At 38.9% G+C, this 25,203-nt stretch overlaps 1 protein-coding gene across 2 annotated transcripts in view; it reads right to left on the reverse strand.

The window, feature by feature from the left end:
• Positions 1–25,203, reverse strand: part of EPHA4 (EPH receptor A4) — a 126,072-nt gene that overhangs the window by 2,273 nt on the left and 98,596 nt on the right. For both annotated transcript variants that reach the window (XM_019753685.3, XM_019753686.3), the window contains exons 7-15: positions 23,934–24,093; positions 22,597–22,708; positions 14,040–14,098; positions 12,078–12,191; positions 11,629–11,814; positions 7,652–7,713; positions 6,984–7,193; positions 4,810–4,959; positions 1,172–1,365 (exon numbers count right to left, since the gene is read on the reverse strand). In XM_019753685.3, the coding sequence (XP_019609244.1) occupies positions 1,172–1,365; positions 4,810–4,959; positions 6,984–7,193; positions 7,652–7,713; positions 11,629–11,814; positions 12,078–12,191; positions 14,040–14,098; positions 22,597–22,708; positions 23,934–24,093 (1,247 nt within the window). The remainder of the gene's footprint in view (positions 1–1,171; positions 1,366–4,809; positions 4,960–6,983; positions 7,194–7,651; positions 7,714–11,628; positions 11,815–12,077; positions 12,192–14,039; positions 14,099–22,596; positions 22,709–23,933; positions 24,094–25,203) is intronic.

Consider the following 25,203-nt stretch of genomic DNA (forward strand, 5'->3'; position numbering starts at 1 on the left):
AGAGCATTAATAGGCAACATGTAGACTCCCTGAGAAGGTCAAAATGACCTTAGGATGAAAATATCCTCCGTCCATATCAATTAACTCGAAGGGACATTCTCAAGCTTGTTCTGGAAGTCTCTGTGCCCTTTGGGGAACACCAAGACATTTGCCTAATTTTGTGCTCAGTCATATATCATGTTACACTAACCCCCCATTATCAGCAAGCGGTGATAAGCATCAAAGCTGTTTAAGTACCATCAGTGAGAGAGAAAAAAAATTAGAATTGAGAAAAGTGTATCCAGTAACTCAATTTGTTCTGCACTTTGGTGCTAAGCACACATTATGCAATATTAGCAGCTGCATAGTTTATGCTAGCAGGAGAAGCAGCAAGTATTGGCCTTAGGACCCTCCGACAAAATACAGGGGAGCTGGAGCTGGAGATGGAAAAGCTAGAGGTTTACCTGGGAATAGAAGAAACCACCTACATGTAAAAGAGGACTTAGAGCCATCTATTTTCATCATCTCAGTAAACGGGAAACAACAACTGGCCCAGAAATGTTAGTTGTTTTTGTTTTTTCTTTTTTTCTTTTTAGGTCACATAAGCTACCAAATGGCAAGAGTAAAATGCGAATCCAGCCCCGATGTTATAGCACTGGACACTATACAAAGAGCTTGACCATTAAGCTCTTTGTATAGTGCCCAGTGCTAAGGGATCTGAAACCCTAAAAGAGAATAGGAAGTATCTCTTGCTACAATTAACACTTTCTAAGTCAACTTAAAATTGCAGTGCATAAAGAGGCCATCCTTATTTTTCACTTACCCAACGTTCCTTTCCCTTTTCAAAATATAGCATCTAGTAACCTGATCGTTTTCCTTAAGTACTTCTCATCCTTCTTCCTAAATTTTCAGGTCCAGCATCATAAAATAAGCACTTTAGTTATTTCTTTGTTGGTTTTTTAAAGAATTTGTTTTTCTTACTACTCTATGAGGCCTGACAGGTATTTGGCTCTTCAAAATGGTGAAGAGAACTAGCATAAATACGCCAGTAATTGAGAAAGAAACCACCCAGGTTGCAGAGAGCTGTGAAGTGACCTCTGAGTAAAAAGACAAGAATTAACCTGAGTCAGCACTCGCCCTGCCATCTCTAATGTGTTCTTTCATACATCACTATTAGGAAAGCATGGCTCACCTGGAGCTCTCGGTTCCCGTCCTCTTCAAGCTGTTGGGGTTGCGGATGAGTTTGTCCAACATGTTGACAATCTGCCCAAATTTAGGCCTGTCACTTCTCTCCTTCTGCCAGCAGTCTAGCATCAGCTGGTGGAGTGCAATGGGGCAGTCCATTGGAGGGGGGAGCCGATAGCCTTCTTCAATGGCTTTAATCACCTACGGAAGAAAACACAATGGTTTATGTTAAGCTGCCAGGCAAGCTTTGTTAGATGTTCGCCCTCTTTATCAGCAAGTTCCCTATACATCAAGCTGCCAGCAAGCTTTGGGAACGGCTCCAATTCCTTCACAGAAGCCAAAGCTGGACCTGAGTATCACTGGCAACAGGGCAGGCAAGCCAGCTGCTGCTATGAGGTGTTCTCAAATGGTAGGCAATGCGAATCTGAAACTCTAGAGTGAAGATGCATCAGTGTTCCCAAGTGATGGACCCAATGAGATCAACAACATGGTGTTGGCCTGACCCTCAGAAATCACATGGCAATGACCCTCCCCAGTCTGCTATCCAGCATCAGCTAAACATTGATAGCAAAAGGGACTCAAACCCAGACTTAAAGACCTTTCTCAGGGAGTATTAATAGTTTCCCCCAAAATGGAATTCCCCTGCATCATTTTAAGCCTGTGTCCTCTTGTCTGACAAGAACCCATCTTCCAGACCTCCCAATCCAGAAGATACCACCTGTCTCTGACATAGCATACTTTTCAACCGCTCCAGATGCCAACCCATTTTTACTTTTGGGAGGCCAAAATATACCAGAATATAATTCTGTATCTCTTTTTTGGTCTCAGTTGGCTGTCAACTGACCCCATTTAAGGTGTTAGTGAGTAGATTTTTTTTTAAAAGTATTAACAAAAAACTTTTTCTAAAAATTAAAATTTATATTTTAAAGGGGGCACTTACACATCTAAGGAAAGAAGTTATAATGGTAGATGATAATTATCTTACTGGCCAGAGGGGTTTCCTTTCTAATAAGACAAATAAGTTATTCAATGGTCTTTCTTCTAATTCTAATTTTACCAGTCTGTTTTTAGAGGTATTTTTTCTCATTGGCTTTTCTCTAAACCCTCCTTCTTCATGGCATAAATTCCAGTAATCCAGTATGGTATGACTCATGTCAAATTTAAAGAGGGGAATTACTTCATAAAATCTTGGCTACTCATATGATTTGTTTATCAGTATCCTATGCAATTTTGGAGGTGCTTTTACTTGTTTGGGGAATTTAAAAAGTTGTATGTGTTTTAAATCAATCTCCTCCCCTCACCCTGCTAGTAAAACATGCAGTGGTTGCGGCCATCTCAATGAACACACTGGATTCACCCTGAGGTGAGTCTATCTACTGCTGAACAGAAAATGTTCATTCAGTTGGGTCTAGTTTCTGAGCCCTGGTATGACTGTTGTCTTTTTAACCAGCACACTGTTTTAGTTTAACCTTGTGATTTATTAAGCCCTCTGATCCTTTTCCTCCCATGTATTTTTGCCAACATCCTATTGTAGTAGTATTTTTTTTTTACCTCTTCTAAAGTAGACTTCTATATGCTTGCTATCTTACTAACCATTATTCTATTTATTTCTGGCAGTTTCGTTAGGTCAGCTTGATCCCCTCACTTGCTTTTATCTTCCAGGTGCATGGTGTTGATTCTGGACTTGATGAAAACGTTTTACACTGGATTAATGAGAATGCGAGCAGCACTGAGCTAATGCCAGGGTAACACAATTTGTTATAAACCCTCAGACTGTTTAATACTTTTTCATTAGCTCTCTATCCACTGCCAGTTTGGAAGATGGCTTGTGGGTTAACAAAGCATATTTTCTCAGTTTACTGCTGAATGTTTTGTGGGGGGCAGAGGATTAAAACCAACAAAAAGCTTGATGTTTGACATATTTTCAACAATTACTTTGACTCACTTGACACATGCCAGCTGAATTCTACCCATGAAAGTTAATTCTCCCACTACATTTTCTATTGATTCCTGTTGTACACAGAATCCAACACAGAGACATATACACATGAATGACCAATATTATTTGTAGGACAGAAATAGCTTCAGATGGTTTTTCATGGATAAAGCCTGAACACTAAAAATTTAAAACAACGAAAATTGTTTTAATATAGAAACTGCAAAACTATAGATCTGAAAATACTTAGGGCAGGGATACTAACAAAATGTTTAGATAATCTGCTGATATGGGCATTTGGCCATGACTCGCAACTGAAATAAAGGAAAGTTTAAATACTGAAAATTAACGAAGTCAAGGCAAGCACTATTTGCTCATTTAGGTTAGTTGTCCTTGTCCCTTTGAAAGTCTCTTAACCCAAAATCAAATGTTGCTACAAGAAAGGTACCTGAAGGTATCTGTGTAGCATAATCACATCAAATAATAGATTACACACCAGTCAGCTCTATCGTCTTTTTCTAGCCTGTAATTACCTATCAGTTATGCTAGCTGCTGTCTTTCTTTCCACCTGCTATGAAACTTCCTTTATAATTTACAGATAATTCAATGTCAACACGACCATTCCTCTTAATCTTGTTAGGGAATTCTTTTTGCCCCACTAGACATGACATTCATCAGCTTCTTTATTGCTCTGGACATTCTTTTATTATTAAGGTAACTAGCATCCTGTTTCTTAAGTGTACCTGGTTCTTCACTGAATTGTCAAGGCTTCTCGACTTCCTGCTGTTTCAGGACAAGGCAGATGGTCGGGTAACATTCAGATCAGAAAGAATTTTTTAAAAGAAGACTTTTTCTAAAATATAATTTTTATTGATACATAAAGTACCATGCATTTATACAACTCTATGCTAATATTCTACACCTCATACATATAAACATTTTGAAAGTTCAAGTGAGGGGCCATTTTATTGTGATCTGATTTCCAACCCTCCCAAAACGAATGAAAGTCTAGCCAGAATTAGCTAATAAGTGTTCTAGGAAAACCCTTAGGTCTAGGTTTTTTTTTTTTTTTTTTTTCTTCTTTCTCACTGGAGATGTTTGTAATTAAATTCTATTACTCTGGAATCTTATTAGTGTCATTATTGAATGCTTTTCTGAAATTGCAGGCATTGTGGATACTCCCTTACGAAGTAGTCCAGATGGTACATTTAAAGGGATGTGCATAATTTACAAAGGGTCATTTAGTGAAGCTTTATTTTAGAGTCCTCAAGGGGCAAGCTCTAATTACAACTCTGTCAGCTTTAAAATATTCACTAGTTTTCTTCCAATAAACCTTTCATGTCAATTTCATCACATGTGAAATGTGTTTTTCATATGTCCTTGCATTTTCTTAAAATTCACTGTTCAATTTTGTTTTAGTTTGAATTGTAAATTTAACCAAGTAGAAATACTGTTCCATATTACTAACCTATGCATCTTTCTATATCTATGTAACTAATCTATTTCTCTCCTATTCTCCATTTAGGCTATGTAATTTTGCTCCTTGAAATCCATGACCATTATGTTTAACTACATTACTAGACACATTTGTAGTAAGAATCTTGAGTTTAATGTGTCATTTCAACTTCAACGCTCACTCCATCATACACCAATGTGGAACTTTCTGAATCTCAATGCAAAGGCATATATTCTAGAACATCAACACTCACGTCTTGATTGGACATATCCCAATAGGGTCTCTCTCCATATGACATCACTTCCCACATAACGATTCCATAGCTCCATACATCACTCGCTGATGTGAATTTACGATAGGCAATTGCTTCTGGCGCAGTCCACCGGATAGGAATCTTGCCACCCTGTGAACATTCGAGCCATAAGTTGATGCTTCAGTACATTAGTGATGTGCCATTTTAGTTTCTGAATGTTGTTACTGTTTGCCAGGCAGGACAACATTCCTGAGATAGCTCTCCAAACAATAAGAGACTTGTTTATTTTAACTAAAGTCTTCCAGGTAGAGACAGTTCTCCTTAGATGTTTTCTTTTGTCATAGGGAAGTGAACAAGTAATCTGTTTAGTTAATTTTGAAAAGCTTACCTATTATATGAGCTCTGCTTAAGACAATATTGTAGAAGAAAAGGAATCTCAGGTTTTACAAAATACATATGTTAGCCATGGTATATCAATGGATGTGCAGCTGATACTCATTTTGACTTCTAGAACTCTTTCAGCCAGCAGCACAAAGGCAATGCTTAATATTGCTTCTAAAATCATGAACTAAAAAGTTAAAATATGAAAATTTCTATCCATCACATTGTCATCCTACTCTTACATAGCATGAGAAACATGACCAACATATGCTAGAAGGTAATACCCTAAATAGGCTCTTAGAGGAAGCCAAATAATACCAGATGCTAGAGCCATTATTGACTGTAACAAAGTGAAGGCAGGATTTTGGTTATCATTTTATTAAAAAAAAAAAAAAAAAACCCAGCAAAAATGATAAAGCAATTGACTATTACCCAGGAAAAAATGTAAATGTATTTTGTTTGTTTGTTTTTTGCTTCAAATGTCTTTTGTTTGATTATGTTTATGAGCAAGGTGTTTTTAAGGAAGTTTCAAATTTCCTAGAGTTGCATCTGGAGAGATTTAATTCAATTTGAATTCGGACTCTTAAATTGTTTCAAATGTTCACATCATTTAAAAGTTTGTATTCTTAGGGTTACTGAAGAGGACAATAAATTATACTAGAAATTGCACTAATTCACTGCAGTTTACTCTAAAACCCAGTGTATCACATTTATATTTGTTACATACAGAAGGACACTTGTGCTGCCTTCTAACTTGCTTAAATATTTGGCTAAGGTATTATTTATGTAAATGTATCATTCTAGAAGCCTCCTTTAACTTTTTTCCCTCTAACTACTGAGACAAAATAAAAGATCTTCAGCATTCACACAGATGTATTCTTTCCTAAATGAATGGAGTTGGCATTCAAAAGAAGATACTGTAAGAATAAAAATTAGAGGCAAAGATACCAAACACCACAAGAAAAAAAAAATTACTGCACCAAAAAATATCCCCAATAAGCAAGCAAGCAAAACCCAACAACAACAAAAAAATGCTTAGGGTTATAGATGCAAAATGGTTGCATTAAATGGCCGGTAAGTGGGTGTGTGTTTCGTGTTGATTTTAACAGTGTCAGCCCTAATGGCCAATAACTTTTATGATTCCATGTTTATTCCATTAGTATCTTATATTCAGATGGTCCAACTAAGATAGCATAGCCATTAACTGGATACTGATAACTCTTAACTTGTGCCCTAATCCTGGCTTATCTGCCAGTAGTAAAATGAAGGCCATTAGATACTGGAAAACTTTGCATAGTGTAAATGTTTTATAAATCCTGTATATACATTCTCAGAGTCAGTAGCCAAACAACTAGAAACATTACTCTGTCTTGTTTAAAATAAGATTTTTTTTTTTTAAATGATAGAATGAACCAAATAGAAAATCTGAAACAAATAGGAAAGAAGGAAGGAAGGGGGGGGGGGGAGGGAGAGAGGGAGAGGGAGAGGGAGGGGGAGAGAGAGAGAGAGAGAGAGAGAGAGAGAGAGAGAGAGAGAGAGAGAGAGAGAAATTAAGTGTAAAAAACTACAATAATAAGTGAAGCTCTACTTTGTGGCTTTGTGAAATGGACATACATCTAGAGGCTGTTTCCAAACCCACCTCTTGGAAACATGGCTGAAAAACGAATGTATGGATATGAAGAGGCTCTACAGGATGAGAAACTTGTAAAATCACAAAGGGCTTAAACATGAAAGTGAGAAGTGAGTAACAGTTTTATCAGAGTTAAAACCCACAGGTTGCCAATCCTCCTTACCCTCGTGGTATAAGCTGCTTCCGGGTCATCCTCAAGCACCCGGGACATGCCAAAATCAGACACTTTGCAGACCAGGTTGCTATTTACCAGAATGTTCCGTGCAGCCAGATCTCGATGCACATAACTCATATCAGATAAATACTTCATCCCAGACCCAATGCCACGGAGCATGCCCACCAGCTGAATGACTGTAAATCGGCCATCATTCTTCTACATAGGGAAGGAATGAGGAACCATCTCATTAGCATTAGGCCAAATTAATTTTCACTAAGCATTTATTACTTGGATGTTTTTTAATAACTGTATCCGGTATGCAATCAAACTCAACATTATTTCCGGGCCATTTTGACCAAAGTCACTAATTCACTAGCAAAGTGAGTATATCCTAGAAGCTGGGTTTGCTTCCTGTGATAGATGGAAATTATCCAACTATAATGAATCTGTGGCTCAAACAGCCCCACGATACAAGAATAAATCAAATACTACTCTCATCGAACATGGGTTATGGAATAGTCTTTAAAAAATCACATAATTAGCTACTTCTCCTGTTCTTCCTTCAACTCCGTTAAAAAAAGTCCATGAACACCACCAAACAAGGTGGGGCAAGGAGTCTGTTAGAGTTTTCTAAACACCAAAACTCTTGGGTTTAATATAAAGTAGTCACATACCCTGAGGAATGCATCCAAGGAGCCATTCTCCATGTACTCTGTTATGATCATTACTGGTTTACCTAGAGTTTTCAGAAAAAAAACACAAACCCTTGATGAGCACTGTAGTTAATGAGATAAAAATGGGCTGTGCACAATTTTTACTGCCAAGACACCTGTCTTGTGCGATCTAATTTAATTAAAACAAGCCAAGCTTATGCCTCAGCTGTGGGGAACTAGGAATGAAATATTAAAAAGACGAGTAGGTTTAAATTCCATCTGGAAGGTTAACCCTTTGGGTGGCTTGTTGACAAGGTCTTTAACTAAAGTGGCCTCTGGTATCCAGGGAGCACATGAATGGATAATTGCTCTCTCAAGCAAAAGGGGAAGAAGATAAATGGGCAGGCCTGCTTAAAGGCAAAAAAAAAAAAAAGATCTTTAGTATAATTAATTTATTTTGTCCCCAGAAGAGCCACATGTGCGATGCTAAAGGAATCAATGAACAGAGAAACTTTACTTATTCAGAGAAACCTGAGTTTCAGGAAGCAGGAGCTACGTTGGATCTGTCATTGTTCAGACACATCTTAAAGCTCAAGCATGCACGTTAACTGCTTTCCCCTTGTCTTGCTCACATTAGGAGCTGTAGTCTTTCTGTTCCCTTTTCCTCTCTATACACGAACTTATTCTATTTGTTTCCTTAAGCCACCTACCTCAACAGCAACAAAATCACAGAAAAGGTTCATTAAATTATTTTGTCCTAGATAGCAGTTTTAATTCAGTACTAGAAGATTCTTGCTCCCCCCACCTTTTTGTTTTTTAATGATTTTAAGGTTTGGGAGAAGTAGGGAGAAACACCACTTTTATTTCACTTTAGATTTCTTTCTGAGAACCTTAGGAAATAAGAACCATTCTTTAGTTTCTTAATCACTGGCAATGGATTCAAGGTCTGAAATTCCTTCTTTCTAAAGGGGATTGTGGGAGAGGGGTGGGGTTGGGGCTGGGGCATAAATCCTCAATATTTTACTAAGGGAAGGGTTAGAGCTAAGAGAATATAAAAGATTCCCTGAGAGGAAAATAAAATGTTAGTTTGATGATAAATCAAACATATTTACACTTTCATTGCTGTAATTGTGGACTGTTTGGACTTAGGGAAAACGGACTGGGACACATCACTGTTGAAAAGCCCCCCCAATTATTCTAAACTAATACATTTCCCAACCAGAGCCCCTATCAGAATAGACTCTGCTCTAGTGTGGGGAAAAGTGAAAACGTCTTTGTTTCAGAGGCAAACATTTGGAAAGAACTGAAGTTTTTAATTTCAACAAAGTCTAATTTATGAATTTGTTTTTTTGATTGTGTTTTTGGTGTCCCAACAAATTTTTTCAAAGCAAAAATTCTGGACTAGAAGCCAACACTATGAAGATTTTAGTTTCAAGTGATGAATGAAAGCTGGCAGAAAAGGCAGGGATCTTGGTGTAGACCAAAGGATGAGTCAAATCATTTCGTCTTTCCCTTTGGCAGTAGGGGAGGGTCCCCGAACACCTTTCCATCCTCCATCCACACAGGAAAACACTCTTAGTTCTTAGATTCATTTACCCTCTACATCTGTGACCGCGGTCTTCTGACAGCACAAATGCATCTAAATGAATTTTAATTAACCTGCCTCAATCAAAAGATACTTTGTCAAGTAATGAGAAAGGGTGACTCTCTTGGCAGTGTCATTAACTCCTACTTCCATTTCACCAGATCCTTTGGAGGTGTAGAAAAGAGAGTAGAAGGCCCAAAAGACAGGGGGGTAGTAGAGAGAATTTATAGTCTCCCCGTCCACTCAAAAAAAGTTACTCGAGTAACTGCTGGTAATGAATTCACACTCTTCCACTCCACCTTTTCACCCTCACACCTCCCGAGTCTGACTATTGGCACCATCTTCGTGATTTTTCTACATTCCTTTTTCTGTTTATTAACAGTATCCATTTGTCAGAATCTTTATGAGCTCTACAAGAGAAATAAAGATGAATGTCTCCATAAGCAGAGGGGCTAATAAAGTGGGTGCAGGCTGGGCTCATGGATGGAGGCCGTTCCTTCCCTTTGGACAGACACGGACAGGAACGGATGCAGTGGGGAGGGCAACCATGGGGGAAGGGGACAGCTCCTCCGGTGGAAATTTTAAATCATTTTAATTCAGTGACAACTGCATTATGCAAATGCACCCAGTGGTTTATAACAGTTACAGCTGTAATAGCTGTGGGTTTTAGCAGCACGGTGGGACTTTAACACAAAGATCCCCTGTTTCTTCTCTCTTCTACCAAGGTGCTGTGAAAATCACTGTCTGCCGCAGGAAAAACACCCCAAGCTGAACAGAGCCTCCTTTTGAGAAGCTGGACCTGCAGAAGTATTTAAACGGAATGTTATCTTTTAATTAAAGTAGTGAAGGGCTCTGGGCAGCCCTGAAAGGCCACAGGCAACAGAAAAATATCCTGTCTGTGAAACTAATCTTAAAAAGCAAATAGAGCTATTCTATGCTAATTATAGCCTTCACCTTAGGTGGAAAATTATACTATATCCTTAGCACCAAGGTTCCTTTTTTGAAGGATTCTGAAGATGGGGAAAGATGTACTTCCTAAGACATAATAACACCAGTTAACACTTAAAGAGTTTGGTTTTTGTTTTGTTTTTAATTTGCCCAGCATTATGCTAAACACAGTAAATAATTCATCCAAAATAACCTTGTAAGGCAAGTTCTATTTTTATCTCTATTTTATAGATCCGGAAACTGAAAGACTGAGCAACTAGCCAAAGCCACGTGCCTGACTAGCAGCAGAGGTGGGAGGCAAGTCTTTGATTACTAGGCCAAGGGTCTCAAAGTGTGGCCCCAGGAACTGCAGCTTTGGCTTAACTTGGAGCTTAGCCATCCCAATGCATGGACCTCATCCCACTTGCTGAATCAAGCCTCTGAGGATAGACTTGAAAAAGTCTTCCAGAATTCTGATGGATGCTTGAGGATCTCTGAACTAGTGACTACTTTCTCTTTTTCAGGCACCTCATTTTCTCTTCTTAAAGAGTCTGTACCCTTGGTTCCTAATTTCCCTCTGCCCCAGACCTAATATCTAGAGTTTACTCTTTAACCTACCCATGTCCCCTTCCCTTCACCCACCGGAGCAGTCACTCTGCACATAGTGATTGAAGGTGCCTTCACAGGCACCTCGGATAGGTAAGAAGCACTGTGGCCTTCCTGGAGACATAGCCCCAGGTTTACGAGATCCTTGAGAGGTAGTAACTATAGTAGGTACTATGGTCCTGGAACAGAGCCACCTTCAGTAACGACCACTTCAGCTGCACAATCCATGTGGCAATTTATAAGTTGGTCTTAGCCAGCCTTACAGATGCATTCAGGGTTTGCTTTGCAAAATACATCTGTTGAGCTGTGTCGTATTTTAACTGAAGCATGGTTCACAGGCTCAGTGAATGCTAATGGACTAAAAATGGAAAGTTCAACCAGGTGTTACTGTAAATAGGTGCTGAACTGAAACAACCATAAATCAGGCAGAGCAGACAAGCAAATCCCCCTAAACATAATAAAGATTCCCAAGATCCACCCCCTTGCATGTGCAATTAAAGCCTCAAGCACAAGGTGTGGTGAGGTTTTGTTGTGTTTTATATGAAAAGTACTTAAAATTTATTTTGCTTACCATCTGCTTGTGCCTATCCTGTGACAATCAGTTGGGTCTAGCAAAGATTTGAAAGATGGCAAGGCATAACAAAAATCTGCAATATTAATTTCCCTAAAACCTCACACAAGCTGCCTTGGTAAGAGGGTATCAGCCTAAACCATAGACCCATTTAGAGCTGACTATAAGATTAATGACTTGTCCTGCACTGATTTCCTCCTATTAGCAATCAGTGGGTCTGCTCCATCTGTCATTTCCCTGGAAAGAAAATGTGTGTTTAATTTGCCAGTAACTTCTAAGTTGGCTTTGTAAAGGGAGTGACCCACATACATTTGGTGACGACGCCTTCCAAGTGAATTATATTCGGGTGGTCAAACTGTCCCATGATGCTGGCCTCACTCAGAAAGTCTCTCCTCTGTTTGTCTGTGTAACCCGCTTTCAGAGTCTTAATGGCCACACAGATCTCTCTCTTGCCAGGCACTTTGAGACGCCCACTGCAGACTTCACCAAATTCACCTTTGGGAGAGCAGAAGAATTGACCATGGATTAGAAGCACAGCATATTCTGGATTAGAGAGTAATAGTTAACATTTGTTGAGTGCTTATTACATGCCAGCCACCGTGCTAGTGTTTTCCATAGATCAAGGAAATTTCATGTTTGTAGATATTTACATATATATGTGTACATACAGTACACTCACACACATTTATATAACCCCACATGGATATTTAACATCCACCAAGAAAATAGGCTTATTAGACAGACACTCAGATACTTACCAACTCCTATGACTTTTTCAATCTTAATGCAGGATGCATCAATTTCTTTGGCAAATTCTCGAACTGCTTGGTTGGGATCTTCGTATGTGAAGGGATCCACATAAGTTCTAACACCTAAGAAATAAACATGTGATAGATTGACCGAACACTTTTCGGGAACCAATAATACACTGAAGTTGTCTCAGTCTAAAAATACGTAGCACAGGAAAAGTTTTCTTAGCAGGAGAAAAATCCTCCGCATAGACAGATGAAAATGTTTAAATTCTTGCTCTGGTTTTCATTAGTGGGTAAACAAGAAATTGTTAGCTACTTAAGAGGCTGTAGCTCCACTTGACTTCCTGGAATGTCTTCACACTTCAAGGACAAAATTTTTAAAATGACCTATCCCGTGGAGAAAAAAAGTCCCTCTAAGGAAATTTAGAATGTGTTAGCTGAATATTGTTGTCTCAATCAATTGTTCATGTCCTACCCATCGTCACCAGCTATCCTCCTTTGGGGAAGATAATAGTAACTTTCTTTCTCAACTGGCAGTTCCTACCTGGTACCACCTTTGGCCAAATGTCTGGACCAGTAAAACATATGACCAACGATTAACAAACTAAGATTGAACCTAGGTTAAAATGGATAAAAGGGATAATATCAGCTAGTTGATTTGAGAATATAGCCTCTGTATTGGATCTCCACTTTTATTCTGTTTTGGGAAGAAGATGATGTAAGTAAAGACACTGGAGTTCACTTAGACGATCCATGGGAGAAAATGTAGCCTAATTGTGATTAGTTTGAACACCAGGAAGTGTCACTCAGCCGTACCCCATAATCACTTGCGAACTAAGTTCAGAATGTGAGCTCTAAAGACCATTAGCAATCACGGGGAACTTTCTACTGGCATTAGCATCTCTCCTTTCCTAAGGGCTTTGGATAAGGAACCTGAGAGGATACAGGACAATGGTTGGCCAATCTCTTTGATTTTCCAGGCACGTCAGTCCTGTCCTCATCTCAAAATAAATCACAACATTTTTGTTTTAAAATATAGATGCCACATGCAAATTACAAGGTATGGTTTTAGAAAGGAAAAAAGGTGAACACATGGAAAGCTGTCACACATCCCATGCCCTTCATCACTTTATATGCTCTAGCCAAGAAAATCTGTCTCAAGATTATTCTTCCTACCCTTAGTCTCTCTCTTCCTTTTACCTCCATGGGCTGTTTAATAAGGTACCTATACCTGTTAGCCAGAGGTTGCTATTTAAATGTAAATTAGTCAAAATAAAATAAAATTTAAAATTTACTTCCTCATTCACTTTGGCTACTTTTCAAGTGTTCAATAATAGTACTTGTGGCTATTGGCCACTGTATTAGATGGTGCAGACATGTAACATTGTGCCATCAACTCAGAAAGTTCTATCTGACAGCATTCCTGGAGAGTCATCAACTATTGTCCATTTAAGAGTCTTCTATCTTGCTCATGTCCTTCTGGAGCCAATTCTTCAAATTTATTCTTTGACCCACTTGGAACATAAAAATACCTAGAATCCACTAAAGAAATACTGACAGTCCTGAATTCTACAGCACACATTCTTTGGGGTTTAGCAATTACTTTTCAATTCCTTATTCTTTCTTCTCCAAAAAATTTACCTTGAGAAATTGAGAAAAATTGTTACCTGTTAAATCTTGCCACCCAGATACAAAATTAAAATAGCTCCTCTAATTCCTTTTCAGGGCAAAGGATAAAGGAAGGGAAAAAAAGAATCTAAAGGAATGTCCCCAACCCTCATCTTTAATCTCACTTTCAACAATCCCCAGTCATGTATGTCAGTCTGATACTCTGAAGTACATTATTTGGATAATTCCATGAAAGGAATAGAATATGAATAGCCACATGAATATTATTTAGAAATTACTAAACTGAAAACAGGACACATGCTCTTAAAACAAAATTATTTTTAATCCAATTTTTTGTACCTTGATTCAAATGTTTCTCTTCATCTGCTTCTTGTTTCGCTTTACTGTATTTACTCCGTCTATTAGAAATTTAAAAAAAAAAGAAAGAAACAAAATTATTTTCAAAAGCTGAAAGCCATAAGTTTTTTGCTACCATAATATAAGTCAGGCAGATATACTATGCACATTTCACAGATGAGAAAACTGAGGTTTATGAGAGGTGAACTAACAAGGTGAATAGCTTCTCATCTTGGTAGTGAATAATGGTTTCACTGCAAGCAGTCAGAGTTTAGTCTCTGCTCTTAGCCACTATATTAAAGTCGTACAGCAAATATTTTATAATTATAATTTCAAATCCCCAAAAGAAATTTGTATTATTGAAGATATATTATAAATTTATTGGCTAGTTGTCCCATAAGTATTCTTAATTAAAATAAGTTTCCTTGGGTAAATTCTGCATAAATCAAAGGGCAATAATGTTCAATATGTGATAGGTAATTCCTTATCATATTATACGATATTCTGTGGTTATTGGTTTCAGCTATTGCATGCAAAATCCTCAATTATTAACGGAAATTTCAAAGGTAAATATTTGCATTGTACTGGATTACATTCCTTAAGAATTTGTAGAAAACTTGCAAGAGTGAAAATGAGAAGTTTCCATTTGTAGCCTAATTCTCTTTCCAAAAAATAGTGTATGATTTTACAGTTGTCATTCTGCTCTAAGTGTCCTCTAGGCATGTGATCTGGCTTTGCTATAAAGTCCTGGGAATCAGAAATCTTGACTACATATAAATCTTGAATCAATAATCTTGATACGTCATAGATATGTGTGTGTGTGTGTAGGTGTATGTGTATACGGTGAGTGCCAAAAAAATGTACACAAGTGGACACTTTGGTCAACGTTGCTCAAGCAGTAGTTTGTCATAATCAGAAGTGTCTGGATGCTGATGGTAACCACTTTGAGCCCCTCTTGTAATTGCAGAAGTCAAATGTGACTTGCATTCATCTTTTGTTATCGGTATATATTGAGTATTACAATTTTATTAATAATACAGTTTTCCTTTCTTAAAATGTATATACAGTTTTTTGACACCCTCTGTATATTACTTAAATGAACTGGAAATCAACTTAGTTGATATTACAGGTTTCCAAAGTTTGGGAAGATGAGACTAAATTAGTGAACAAAATGGGTTCACTTATGTTTCTATCAAAAATGCAAAGTTGACATGCAGTTTTATAATCATCTTGCATTTCCTCAGAGCTTTAACATCAAGATAAGTCAGGACTCTTACATATGAGGAAACTGAGGCTCTGAGATGACAAAAAACTCCCTAGAGGCCACAGTGCGTCTCAGCAGAGTGGTTCTGTCAGAATCTGGAACCCCTGACTGAACAGTAGAGAGGGGCAGATGATCACGGAAAAGAGAGAACAACAGAGAACCTGAAGGAGCCAGGCAGTGCAGCCCCACCACGGTCACATGCTTCAAGCTCCTCACCCACATCCCTCTCATTGTGAGTAGTGCAGGACCCAGCTCCACATTCAGACCCTCAAAGCCTACAGATGTTCCTCCGTGTGTGTAATTCCCTTGCAAATAATAATACCTTGCGCTTTTACACTGCATTTAACTTTTCAAAGTGTTCTCATCACATATATTATTTCCTCCCCTAACTGTTTGCAAAGCAGGAACCAGCTTAGTAAACAGAGACCCAGTTACTAGAGTTAACTGCAAAGCGTGTGTAATTCAGTCCCAAATAATAGCTTGCCTTCTTAGCATTTAACTCTTTGAAGAGGCTTCACATCCTTTACAGAATTGCATCTTCACAACAAACCTCTGAAAGCAATCAGGCAGACAGACACGCATTCTGTACAGGTACAGACACGGAGGCAACGGGCAAGTGATTCAGCCACGACCCCTCAGCCAAGTACAGGTGTGTCTGCCTTGACTCGGCTCATGCTTCACACGCCTCTCATAGTGGAGATGAAGTTATATGATGATATGAGAGTTAATTGTAAGTAATTTTACATTTTATATCAGTAACTCCACTTAAAATATATTTCACTACTCTCAAAATACATCGCTTCATCAAAGACACTAAACAGGTTTAAATATCCTGAAACCAAACATTCCTATCAAAGATGTGCTCCCCCCCAATCTTCCCCCCCTCTTTCCCCTTTTAAAGGAAATATAAGAGTGTTAGGCAGGGACTATGAAAACAACATTTTATGCTGGGGAAACGCGTGGCTAGGTCCCAAGGGTGTGATAGCGTCCTGCCAGCTGAGAGACTGTATCTTATCAGAGCTCCTAAAAGCATTATCTAAAATTACTAGTATATCTTTTAAATCACTTTAGATCTCCAATTTGAATTTCTTTCCTTTAAAGAAGGACAAAATTGCAGAGAGCAGGAGAGGTTTGGTACGAACTTTAAATTGTGAGTTCGTCAAAAACTCTGGTATCTACCAATAGAAACAAGTGGCCTCAAGCTGCCAGGAGTGTGGTAATCTGTTTTACATCAAGTCCATTCATTAAATGTGTGCAAAGCCAGAGGAAATGCAAAATGGCAGGGATCATTAATTATAAGGCTGCTGTGCCTATCTCTTCCTCCGATTTCTAAACATAAGGGAGGAATTAAATTAGAGGTGAAGGTGTATCTTTAAGGAAACTTCTTTTCTTTGGAGGGTGAGCTGGAGAAGGGGGCCCTACAAAAGTACAGGGAATGCCGAAAACAGAAACACAAGGATTACTGTTCAAAGGCTAATTGCAGACTATTAGCTTTTTAATAATACCTTGAAAACTAAAATGCCTGAGTCCCACTCTACCTTTGTCACCTGATGACCCTTTCTCCTTGTCTCAGGGGAGGACAACAGGTCCCTTATTGTCCCAAGAAAGAAAGCCCATTGAAGCGTATTATTGGGTCAGCCAGCCTGGAGGAAACCACACAGCCCAAAGAAGTGCTAACTTCAGACTGACATCCGAGGCAGATCACCAGAATGGCAGAAGGAAACCTTTGTTGTAGATTTTCTAATTATTGAGAGGTGGGCAAGCTGATTTAAAAAGGGTAAGGAGGGGAGTGGTTGGCTAGTGAATGTTCCAGAAGGAAACATGGAACCTGCTCGAGTTAGATAAAAGGGTCTCCTTTGCAGGTGAAACTTTGAAAGAGTGTGAGCTAAGCCCTGCTTCTGTCAAAGGGAGGCGTAAAGGGGTATTAACAGACATTGTTGAGGAGCAGCATGAGCCCCCAGTGCTGCCCTCCCTACCAAAGTGTTGTTCCTGGCACCCTGACTATTCAACAAAACAAACGAAATAGCGGAAGGGGAGCGGGGCAGAGGCCCAGCATAAACCCGGCTTTTATTAAAATACTAACTTTCCTGACTGAGTGGATAGATTTGATTGATGTGGTTCACTGTTCCAAAACTAATTAGTAAAAGGTAAGTAATTTATGCAGCTAAAGTGCAGATTAAAGAAGATAAAGCAGGGTAATAACTAGCACGGCTCCAGGAGGAGCCTTTTCAGCGTTCAATGGCATCACCCGTGACAATTCATAGAAGCCATCTTTCTTTTTCCCCTTCCTTAAGCTGTCATTGTTCTAGCACCAAATGATGTCTAAATGTTCTTTCATGAGCAACATTTTGAAACGGTTGGAATTGAACCGTACGATTGCATGCAAGTTGTTTAGAAATGTTCCCGCAGTACCATCTGCCCTCTAATTGTATGAATTTACATGACTTCATCAGAGCCGATTTAGGCTACCATTTAAGTGTATTCATTCTTATGTGATCGTAACATTCCAACGAGGACACCAGGGAAGACAGATACCGACTGAATGGTAACTATTTTACCATTACGTGAACAGTTAGCTCCAAAGTGGAAAATCTTAACCTTCCCAAGAACAAAAAACCAACTTGCAGTGTCTAACTTTATATTGTGCACTAGACTTGCACATTAATTCACAGATTACAAATGTTACCAACATCACTGAGGAGACTTTTGAAATTTGGGGTCAACAGAACTGTTAATGTTAGCTTTTCACATAGGTCAAATTTTCAATTAAGGAGACAGTAAAATGATCTATGCCAGTATTGGAAATCAGGAGAGATGGACTCCTGTCCTGATCAGGCAACTAACTAGTTGTGTGGACTTGGTTTACTTAGTTGTTTAATCTCCACTCTGGTCCTCAAGTTCTTAACATACAAGATGCCAGTGTTAGAATTACACCATTTCCTAAACCAGACCCATTCCCTCACTAATTTTGCAATAGACACTTCATTTTTTCTTAAAAATCAGTTCACTTTCTTTTGGTTTACGATTTAAGGTAAAAGGGGTACTTTACAACCCAAACATAAAGGGAAACCCAGTATCGCTGGCAATCATTAGAAGGTCAGTATCAAATCAGCCTATGCAACAATTATAGGCAATACTTTTCTCTGATCACCAAACTGTCCTTTAGAAAAGAGAGTCCTCTTGTGTTCTAGTCCTTTCTTAAAAGTGTTTCCCATACATGAACAATGAAATACTCTTTGGGAAGACACCCTAGCCTGAAGCAAACTGAATTAATACTGTTTGGGGTGTTTCTGGAGGTAACCCAATGAAATCATTAATAGAAAAGAGGGGGATTAGAGAAAAGAAATTTAACACATTTGATGACCAGTCCTGGAGGTTATGACCTTATCATTGCATCTTATGATGTTCTTTCAAAAATCACTTCCGAAAGCAATAAAGAGGTAACCCTGTAGAGCTTGCTAATATGTATACCTAGAAGGACATGGGGAAATGATCTTGTGCTGCTAAGAGAAGGCACATATGTGGTTTGGGGTAAAATTTCTACGTACGGCATCACATAGGTACAAGATGTGCTGCACCTTAAACAGCCCACTTAGCAAATACCATTAATTGTGTTTGCTGAAAAGCTGACAGAATCCTTAAATTATAACTCGACTAATGAGGAAGACACTGATCAAACACGACTATAAAAAAGCGTAAATCAATTTGCTTAACATAACATGCGTGGTAAACACATACAGTATATCTAAGTCCACGTACTTTGTATAGCATGCCATTTTAAATATATAAAGTTTATCAGCTTAGCAGTTTGACTCTTTCACTGAGATCCATAGATGTGTACACATCCAAGTTGGCCAAAAGGAAAAAGTGGATCTTTACATTGAAAAAAAAAATCAAAGATTACTCTGGCTTCTCTAAAGTTCAGGCTTCTTAATATAAAGTAATGAAATAAATGACATAATTACTCTAAAAAATCTAGCAGGATACCAGCTGTGAGCTGTAGACTGTTTCTTCTTTCTTCAATAACAAATTTGCACCAGATAGTCTTTCTCTTTGAGGTAATCAGAAGGACTGAAACTTTTCTCACTGTGTGGGTTCCTGTCAATCTACCTCTTACAAATCTCCCATGGCATCAGCAGCGTGGGGTTCAGGTGGAAGAGGCATCAACCTGGAAGGGATCTGTCTCTAGCATCCATCCTGCCGTCAACATTCTGTGGCTCTAAGAAGCGAGAAGCAGCTCCATCACTTTCCCGGCTAGAGTGTCTCCTTTGTTGTTTGCCCAGGCCGCTAGCTGCAGTACAGCGAGATTATTTTGCAGGTACCATCTACCATCTTTCATTCGTAGCATGGACCAGACTTTTATCTGTACTACCTGTCTCCTCTGTCTTCACCTGTTCTCGTCCCATTTAGACATTTGCCGTGGAACATGACAGAGCACACAGCTTGCGTGCGGAGAAGCCTCAGCTGAGTGTGCGACAGCTGCAGCAATGCCTGTCAGCTACCTGGCTCCAGGCAGCCTTTCCCATGACAGCTTTATGGCCAACACTAAAGCAGAATCAATAGGAGGGCAAAGGGCTGACATTTCATTTTCTAAAAAGTGATCCATTGTGGACCAATCACCAAGCAGTGTTTATCAGCCTTGGGAAGTGACATTTTTTTTTTTAATGGGAAAGAAGGAACAGGAATCATCACTGGGTAACTCGACAGGCTCAATTCTCCAAGGTGGGCACTCATAATTGGAAATCCAATGCATCCTGCTATCAATCCTGCCTTAAATAATAAAGTGATCAATAAAATCAGAAAGGAAATTAAGCTATCAAGCTTGCAATGCTATTTTCTAGAGCAACGGCTTTTAATAAACTTGTCTTCCCGCATTACATTTTCCTTCCTTTTCGTCAACGCAGAACCTCCAAAAGAAACTTATAATGAGGTGACTTATTTCTAATTACTCCGGTTTGACTGCTAAAATTAAAGGAAAAAAAGGAAATCTAAAGGCAAGCTGGACTACAACTAGACAATGCTTCCAAACAATATCAGAGAAGGTTGAGACTCACTTTCTGCAAACAATATTCTGTCAAGTGGAAATGTAATGGCTGTATGCGATGTCAGAGGGGTAGTGGATGGGGGAGGGGAGCTTATCATTTTGTGAGGGGTATAAATGATAAATGTCTAACTAGTACAATGTTTTGTACACATGAAACTAATCAAAAACAAAAAACAAACAAATCCAATATTCCGTCAAGTGGTTCTGAGCATCATGTGGTGCTAGATTTCAGCCAAATATTTTTGAAGTAAAGGTAATTAATATTTTTTCTATTTTTAGATTTTTAAACATCTACATTTTCTGATAATGCAAGTTATTTATATATACTGTAAAATTTTCAAAAGCAGGAATGTGTGATAATGAAAGCAAAAGCCCATGTAATTTCTACATCCACCCCCAACGCATTCCTTACTTCCCACTATCAAATGGATTTCTATGTATTAATGCATACAGTTCCCCATGTGTTTATGTGCCCGGCAAGTATACAGACACAGAATCAAATGTCAATGAACAAGAAAAAGGTCCATCTTGATTAACTTTCAAAATCAATGCCTGGGGAGAAAAGAATACTGGAAATTCAAATTCTGTTCAAGGCCAGTTGAAGTTTCCAAGGGCAGAGATAGACGATTACATAGGATGGAGTAAGCATGTCCATTTGTATGTTTGCAGGTGTGTACGACAGCAACACGGATGACAGTTTGTGGCAGATTTAACTTCTTCAAGATGGAACCCGCTGCTCTAATCAAACACCTAGTGACAGACTTTGCACCAAAAAGAACAAAGACGATGACAAATGCAGGTGTCCACACACAATGAGGACTTGTTCCATACAAGGTTAGAGTGACCATAATGGATCTCTATGATAGGACATTTTGGAGAGGACGGGTGGAGACATGATATTAATAAATACAAGTGACAACTGGGACCATATCCAGGCAAAGTAAGACATATGGTCATCACCCTAATTATAATGCATCACAAAGTGAGGGAAAGGCATGGTGGCTTGCCCAGGCCAGTGGAAACAGCCGGAGGCATTTTTGTGACATCAGCAAGATCACCACCAGGAGAGAAAGAGACAGACAATGTAACAGTGGCCTGAGAGCCCAGCATGGCTAGTGGGGGTCCTGTAGAAGCTCTATCACTAGAGCAGTATAATGCCCTGGGCTATAAAGATATAATATATAAAGTACTATGTTTTTCTGAGTGTCATTTCCCTCTTCTATAACATGACACATTGATATTTAAGAGGATCATTTCAACATCCTCAGATTCTGCTTTTTTGTGTGTGCCAAAAGCCTCACCTTGTGAAACAGTTGATAGTATAGGGAGTGAAGGTGGGAAAAGGGGTGGACTCTCTCACCTGAGACCAAGAAGGCCTAATGTAGGCACATACTGAAGAAGAGAAGCTAGCGCCCGCCCCCCCTGCCCCCCCATTCCTCCAGAGGCTCCAGGCAGTGTTATAAGTAGACAGAAGCAACAACAATAAGAAAAACTGGTTCAAACGAATATGCTGCCAAACCATTGTTATTTCTCTTTTCTAGATTGTTTTTCAAGTACCAAGTGAGATTGTAAATAATCTGCTGGTTTAGATTTATTTCCAAGAACAATGCCATATCCACAACGTGCTCAATAGATATTCTCTGAAAGTGTTCTCCTAAGGGAGGATTGAGTGTAGTGCCCGTTTCTTTGCTTTGGTTACCAGTATTATTAACCAGTATCCTGTTGAAGCACCTACTGTGTGCCGCATTATCTACTTTGCCTATCAAAATTCTCCTGTCAAGAACTCCTTGAGGCAGATACTGTTATCGCTATTTTATAAAAGGGAAACAAAGACCCAAAGAGGTTAAGGAATACAGCTGACAAATGGCAAAGCTCACATTTTGGGCCCGAGTTTTATATGGCTTCTTTTTTGCCTTTGGCAGTAAGTCCAAGCTTATGAGACATATAAATGTAACACCTTACAGCTTAGAGTATCTAGAAATCTCCCATTGGCTTGCTTTTTAGCTTTGTTTCCTGGAATTAGCGGGTCTTTCCAGGCTCTGGGCTGTGAGAGCTGCCAGCCGGGTACAGTGGGCAGCTCCAGGAAGGGTGTGGGGAGATCAAAGCAAGGGGAAAGGGGCTTGCAACACAAATGCACAAATGCCGTGTTTAGAATGCTAATCAAAAGCCTCAGCTTTGTGAGGAGGAGACAAAAGTCTCCCTCATAAAAACTGGGAAGGGAGAGGGGTGCAGTGAGTGTCTTAAGTACCTACCTCCTGCTGATGACAAAGGCTGCGATGAGAATGACCACCAGCACCACACTGCCTGAGACGGAGACCAGAAGGACGGTGGAGTTGGCCCCATCACCGATGATCCGCGAAGGCACTGGTAAACACAGTTACACAGGAATCACCTTTGGGAAGGTCCTAAGAGCTAGAACTTCTCCCTGGGTCACAAGGGGCAACTTTCTGAAGCCATTTAGAATGCTCACGGCCTCTCTGCCCTTTGTGAAGTATTCATGCAACAGCATTTTCTAAGACAGCCTTAATGAGACAAAGGCACCCTTTTTATAATTGTATGAAGAAGTTCAACCAGAAGATTTGTATTAAATCCTATGGTAAACAGTACCACTCCTTGGTTTTTCTTCTTTTCCTTTTTACTCTCAGCCCTAACACATAATGATCTGGTGCATTCTTTAGTGAGAAAGACACTTGGAAATTTCAGAGAGGACAACAGTTCTGACTGACTATTCCTCTGCCTCCCATCCCTACCAAATCTATCAAAAACCTGCCTGTTACTACCCAGCTCAAAAGCCACTTCCTCCATGAAGCCTTCCAGGATAATCCCAATGGATGTCAAACTCCTTCAGATTCAATTCTGGAGTACTTTCTCTTCTGCCTTTTTTTTTTTTTTTTTCAATTCTTATTTTATTGAATAATTTGTGAATAAAATTCCTTTCTAGAACTGATGTTGAAAATTCTGCTCCATTGTCTCCTTATCAAGTAGGCTCAATTTTGGTTTGTTAATTATGGAGGTGGAGATATCTTATGTAACCTACTTATAGATGGGTATGCCCTCTTGTTAACATTTTTGATTAAATCAACCAGTTGGCTCAACTCACAATATTGATGGAATTGATATAATTGCCCAAAGGAGCTTTAAAACTGGTCTGACTTGATTTAAAACATTCCTAGAAACAAATAGGAAATTTAAAAAATTGTCCCTGTCTTTAATTTTCCCAGGGAGACACTCCCTATCTTAATGTAAGATAGTTATGCAACTCTCAGTTGGTTTAGCAATCCCATTTTTCATGGTTTATAGAACTCTGAAAACAAGAGAAAAAAAAGATGACATTTTTCTTTTTTTTAAAGACATTTTTCCATCATATGAAAAGGCAGGTCAGAAAATATTATGGAAAAATGCTCTTCTCTAAATAGCATTAAGTTCTCTAAATAACATTAAGTATTCTAAGTTACAGACATTGCCACCTAATTTCAAGCAACGTTCATTGGAACAGAATGTTTGCCTAATCAAAAATTATGTACAACCCCTTGGACTTCACTGTAATGGAATTTGCTCTGGATGGTAAAACAACCTCAGGTTTTGTTACCTGTGTTGGTTGTGACCTCCAGTGGCTCGCTGAAGTCTCCATAGCCCGCTGCTGTCCTGGCCCGGACATGGAAAACATATGAAGTCAGAGGGTTCAGACCTTTGATATCTGTGTTCCTGGCAGCGGTCCGGACAATCCGATAGCTTCGCTCATTCTGATCCTACATCACAGAAAGAGAAAATGAAGGCCGATGGCAAAATAAACCCTCCACTTATCCTACATATAATAGTCAAGGAGCCAAGCCAATGTACTCAGAGGTTGAAAAGAAAATGGAGATTGGTGAATTCTCTAAACCCTATATTCTCTCAATGTTAGAAGTACTTCTGGTACTTCTTAGATGTTGAAAGAAATGCAGAGTCGTGTATGATCATTGTCGACACTGAGCATATCCAGATCTTCACACATAATCTTTTTTGAAAGAAACATTAGATTATGGTTGGTGGCTTTTCTCACTCCACACACAGCAATTTAAGAGAAACAACTGTAAGAAAGTCCCTTGTATTTTTCTACTTTCTGTCTAGAAAATGTCAAAAATGTTTTAATTTGGTTTCAATGAAAAAAAAAAAAAAATCCTGTCCCTTTTCTGCTTTTAATAAGGAAACTAATAAGTAATTATCTTTAAAAAGAAAGAAAAGACAATTGCTCATTTTCTAGACAAACTTGAATGCAAATAGCTCTCTTCAGAATTCTGTCCTTTAAGAGAGACAAGTTATTTGTAAAAATAACGTCTTTCTGTAACTTTAAGAGGCTGAAGAATATAATTTACCTTCCCTGATTTTTTATTAAAAGTCACCAAAAGCCACACCTTGATTCTGAATGGCAGTGATCTACTGAAACAGATTATTATTTCCACTTTTCTGAATTACTCTTGATAGAAGGTTTCTAGATTAGAACTAGCTATCTTGATTTCCATTACTAGAAAGAAGAAATATGGTAATATCAGAACAGTGTATTTAAAACATTTTTTTTCAAGATAACCAATTTAATACATAAAATTCATAAATGGATTTGATTAGGAAGCAAAATGCATTTGGCTGTGAGATTCACTGGTACTCCAGGATTTGTAACTGGCCCAAACTACAAGACATGGAGGGGGGGAGGGAAGGAAGGAAGGAAAGAAGGAAGGAAGGAGGGAAGAATGCAAGAGAGAGCAGAGGGGAGGGGAGGGGAGGGGAGGGGAGGGGAGGGGAGGGGAGGGGAGGGGAGGGGAGGGGAGGGGAGGAGAAAAGAAAAAGGAAAGGAAAGAAAAGGAGGGAGGAACCTTGCTCAT

This window comes from Rhinolophus sinicus, chromosome 17 (genome assembly GCF_057876585.1).
Source record: "Rhinolophus sinicus isolate RSI-liver-muscle chromosome 17, RSI-T2T, whole genome shotgun sequence".
NCBI lineage: Eukaryota > Metazoa > Chordata > Mammalia > Chiroptera > Rhinolophidae > Rhinolophus > Rhinolophus sinicus.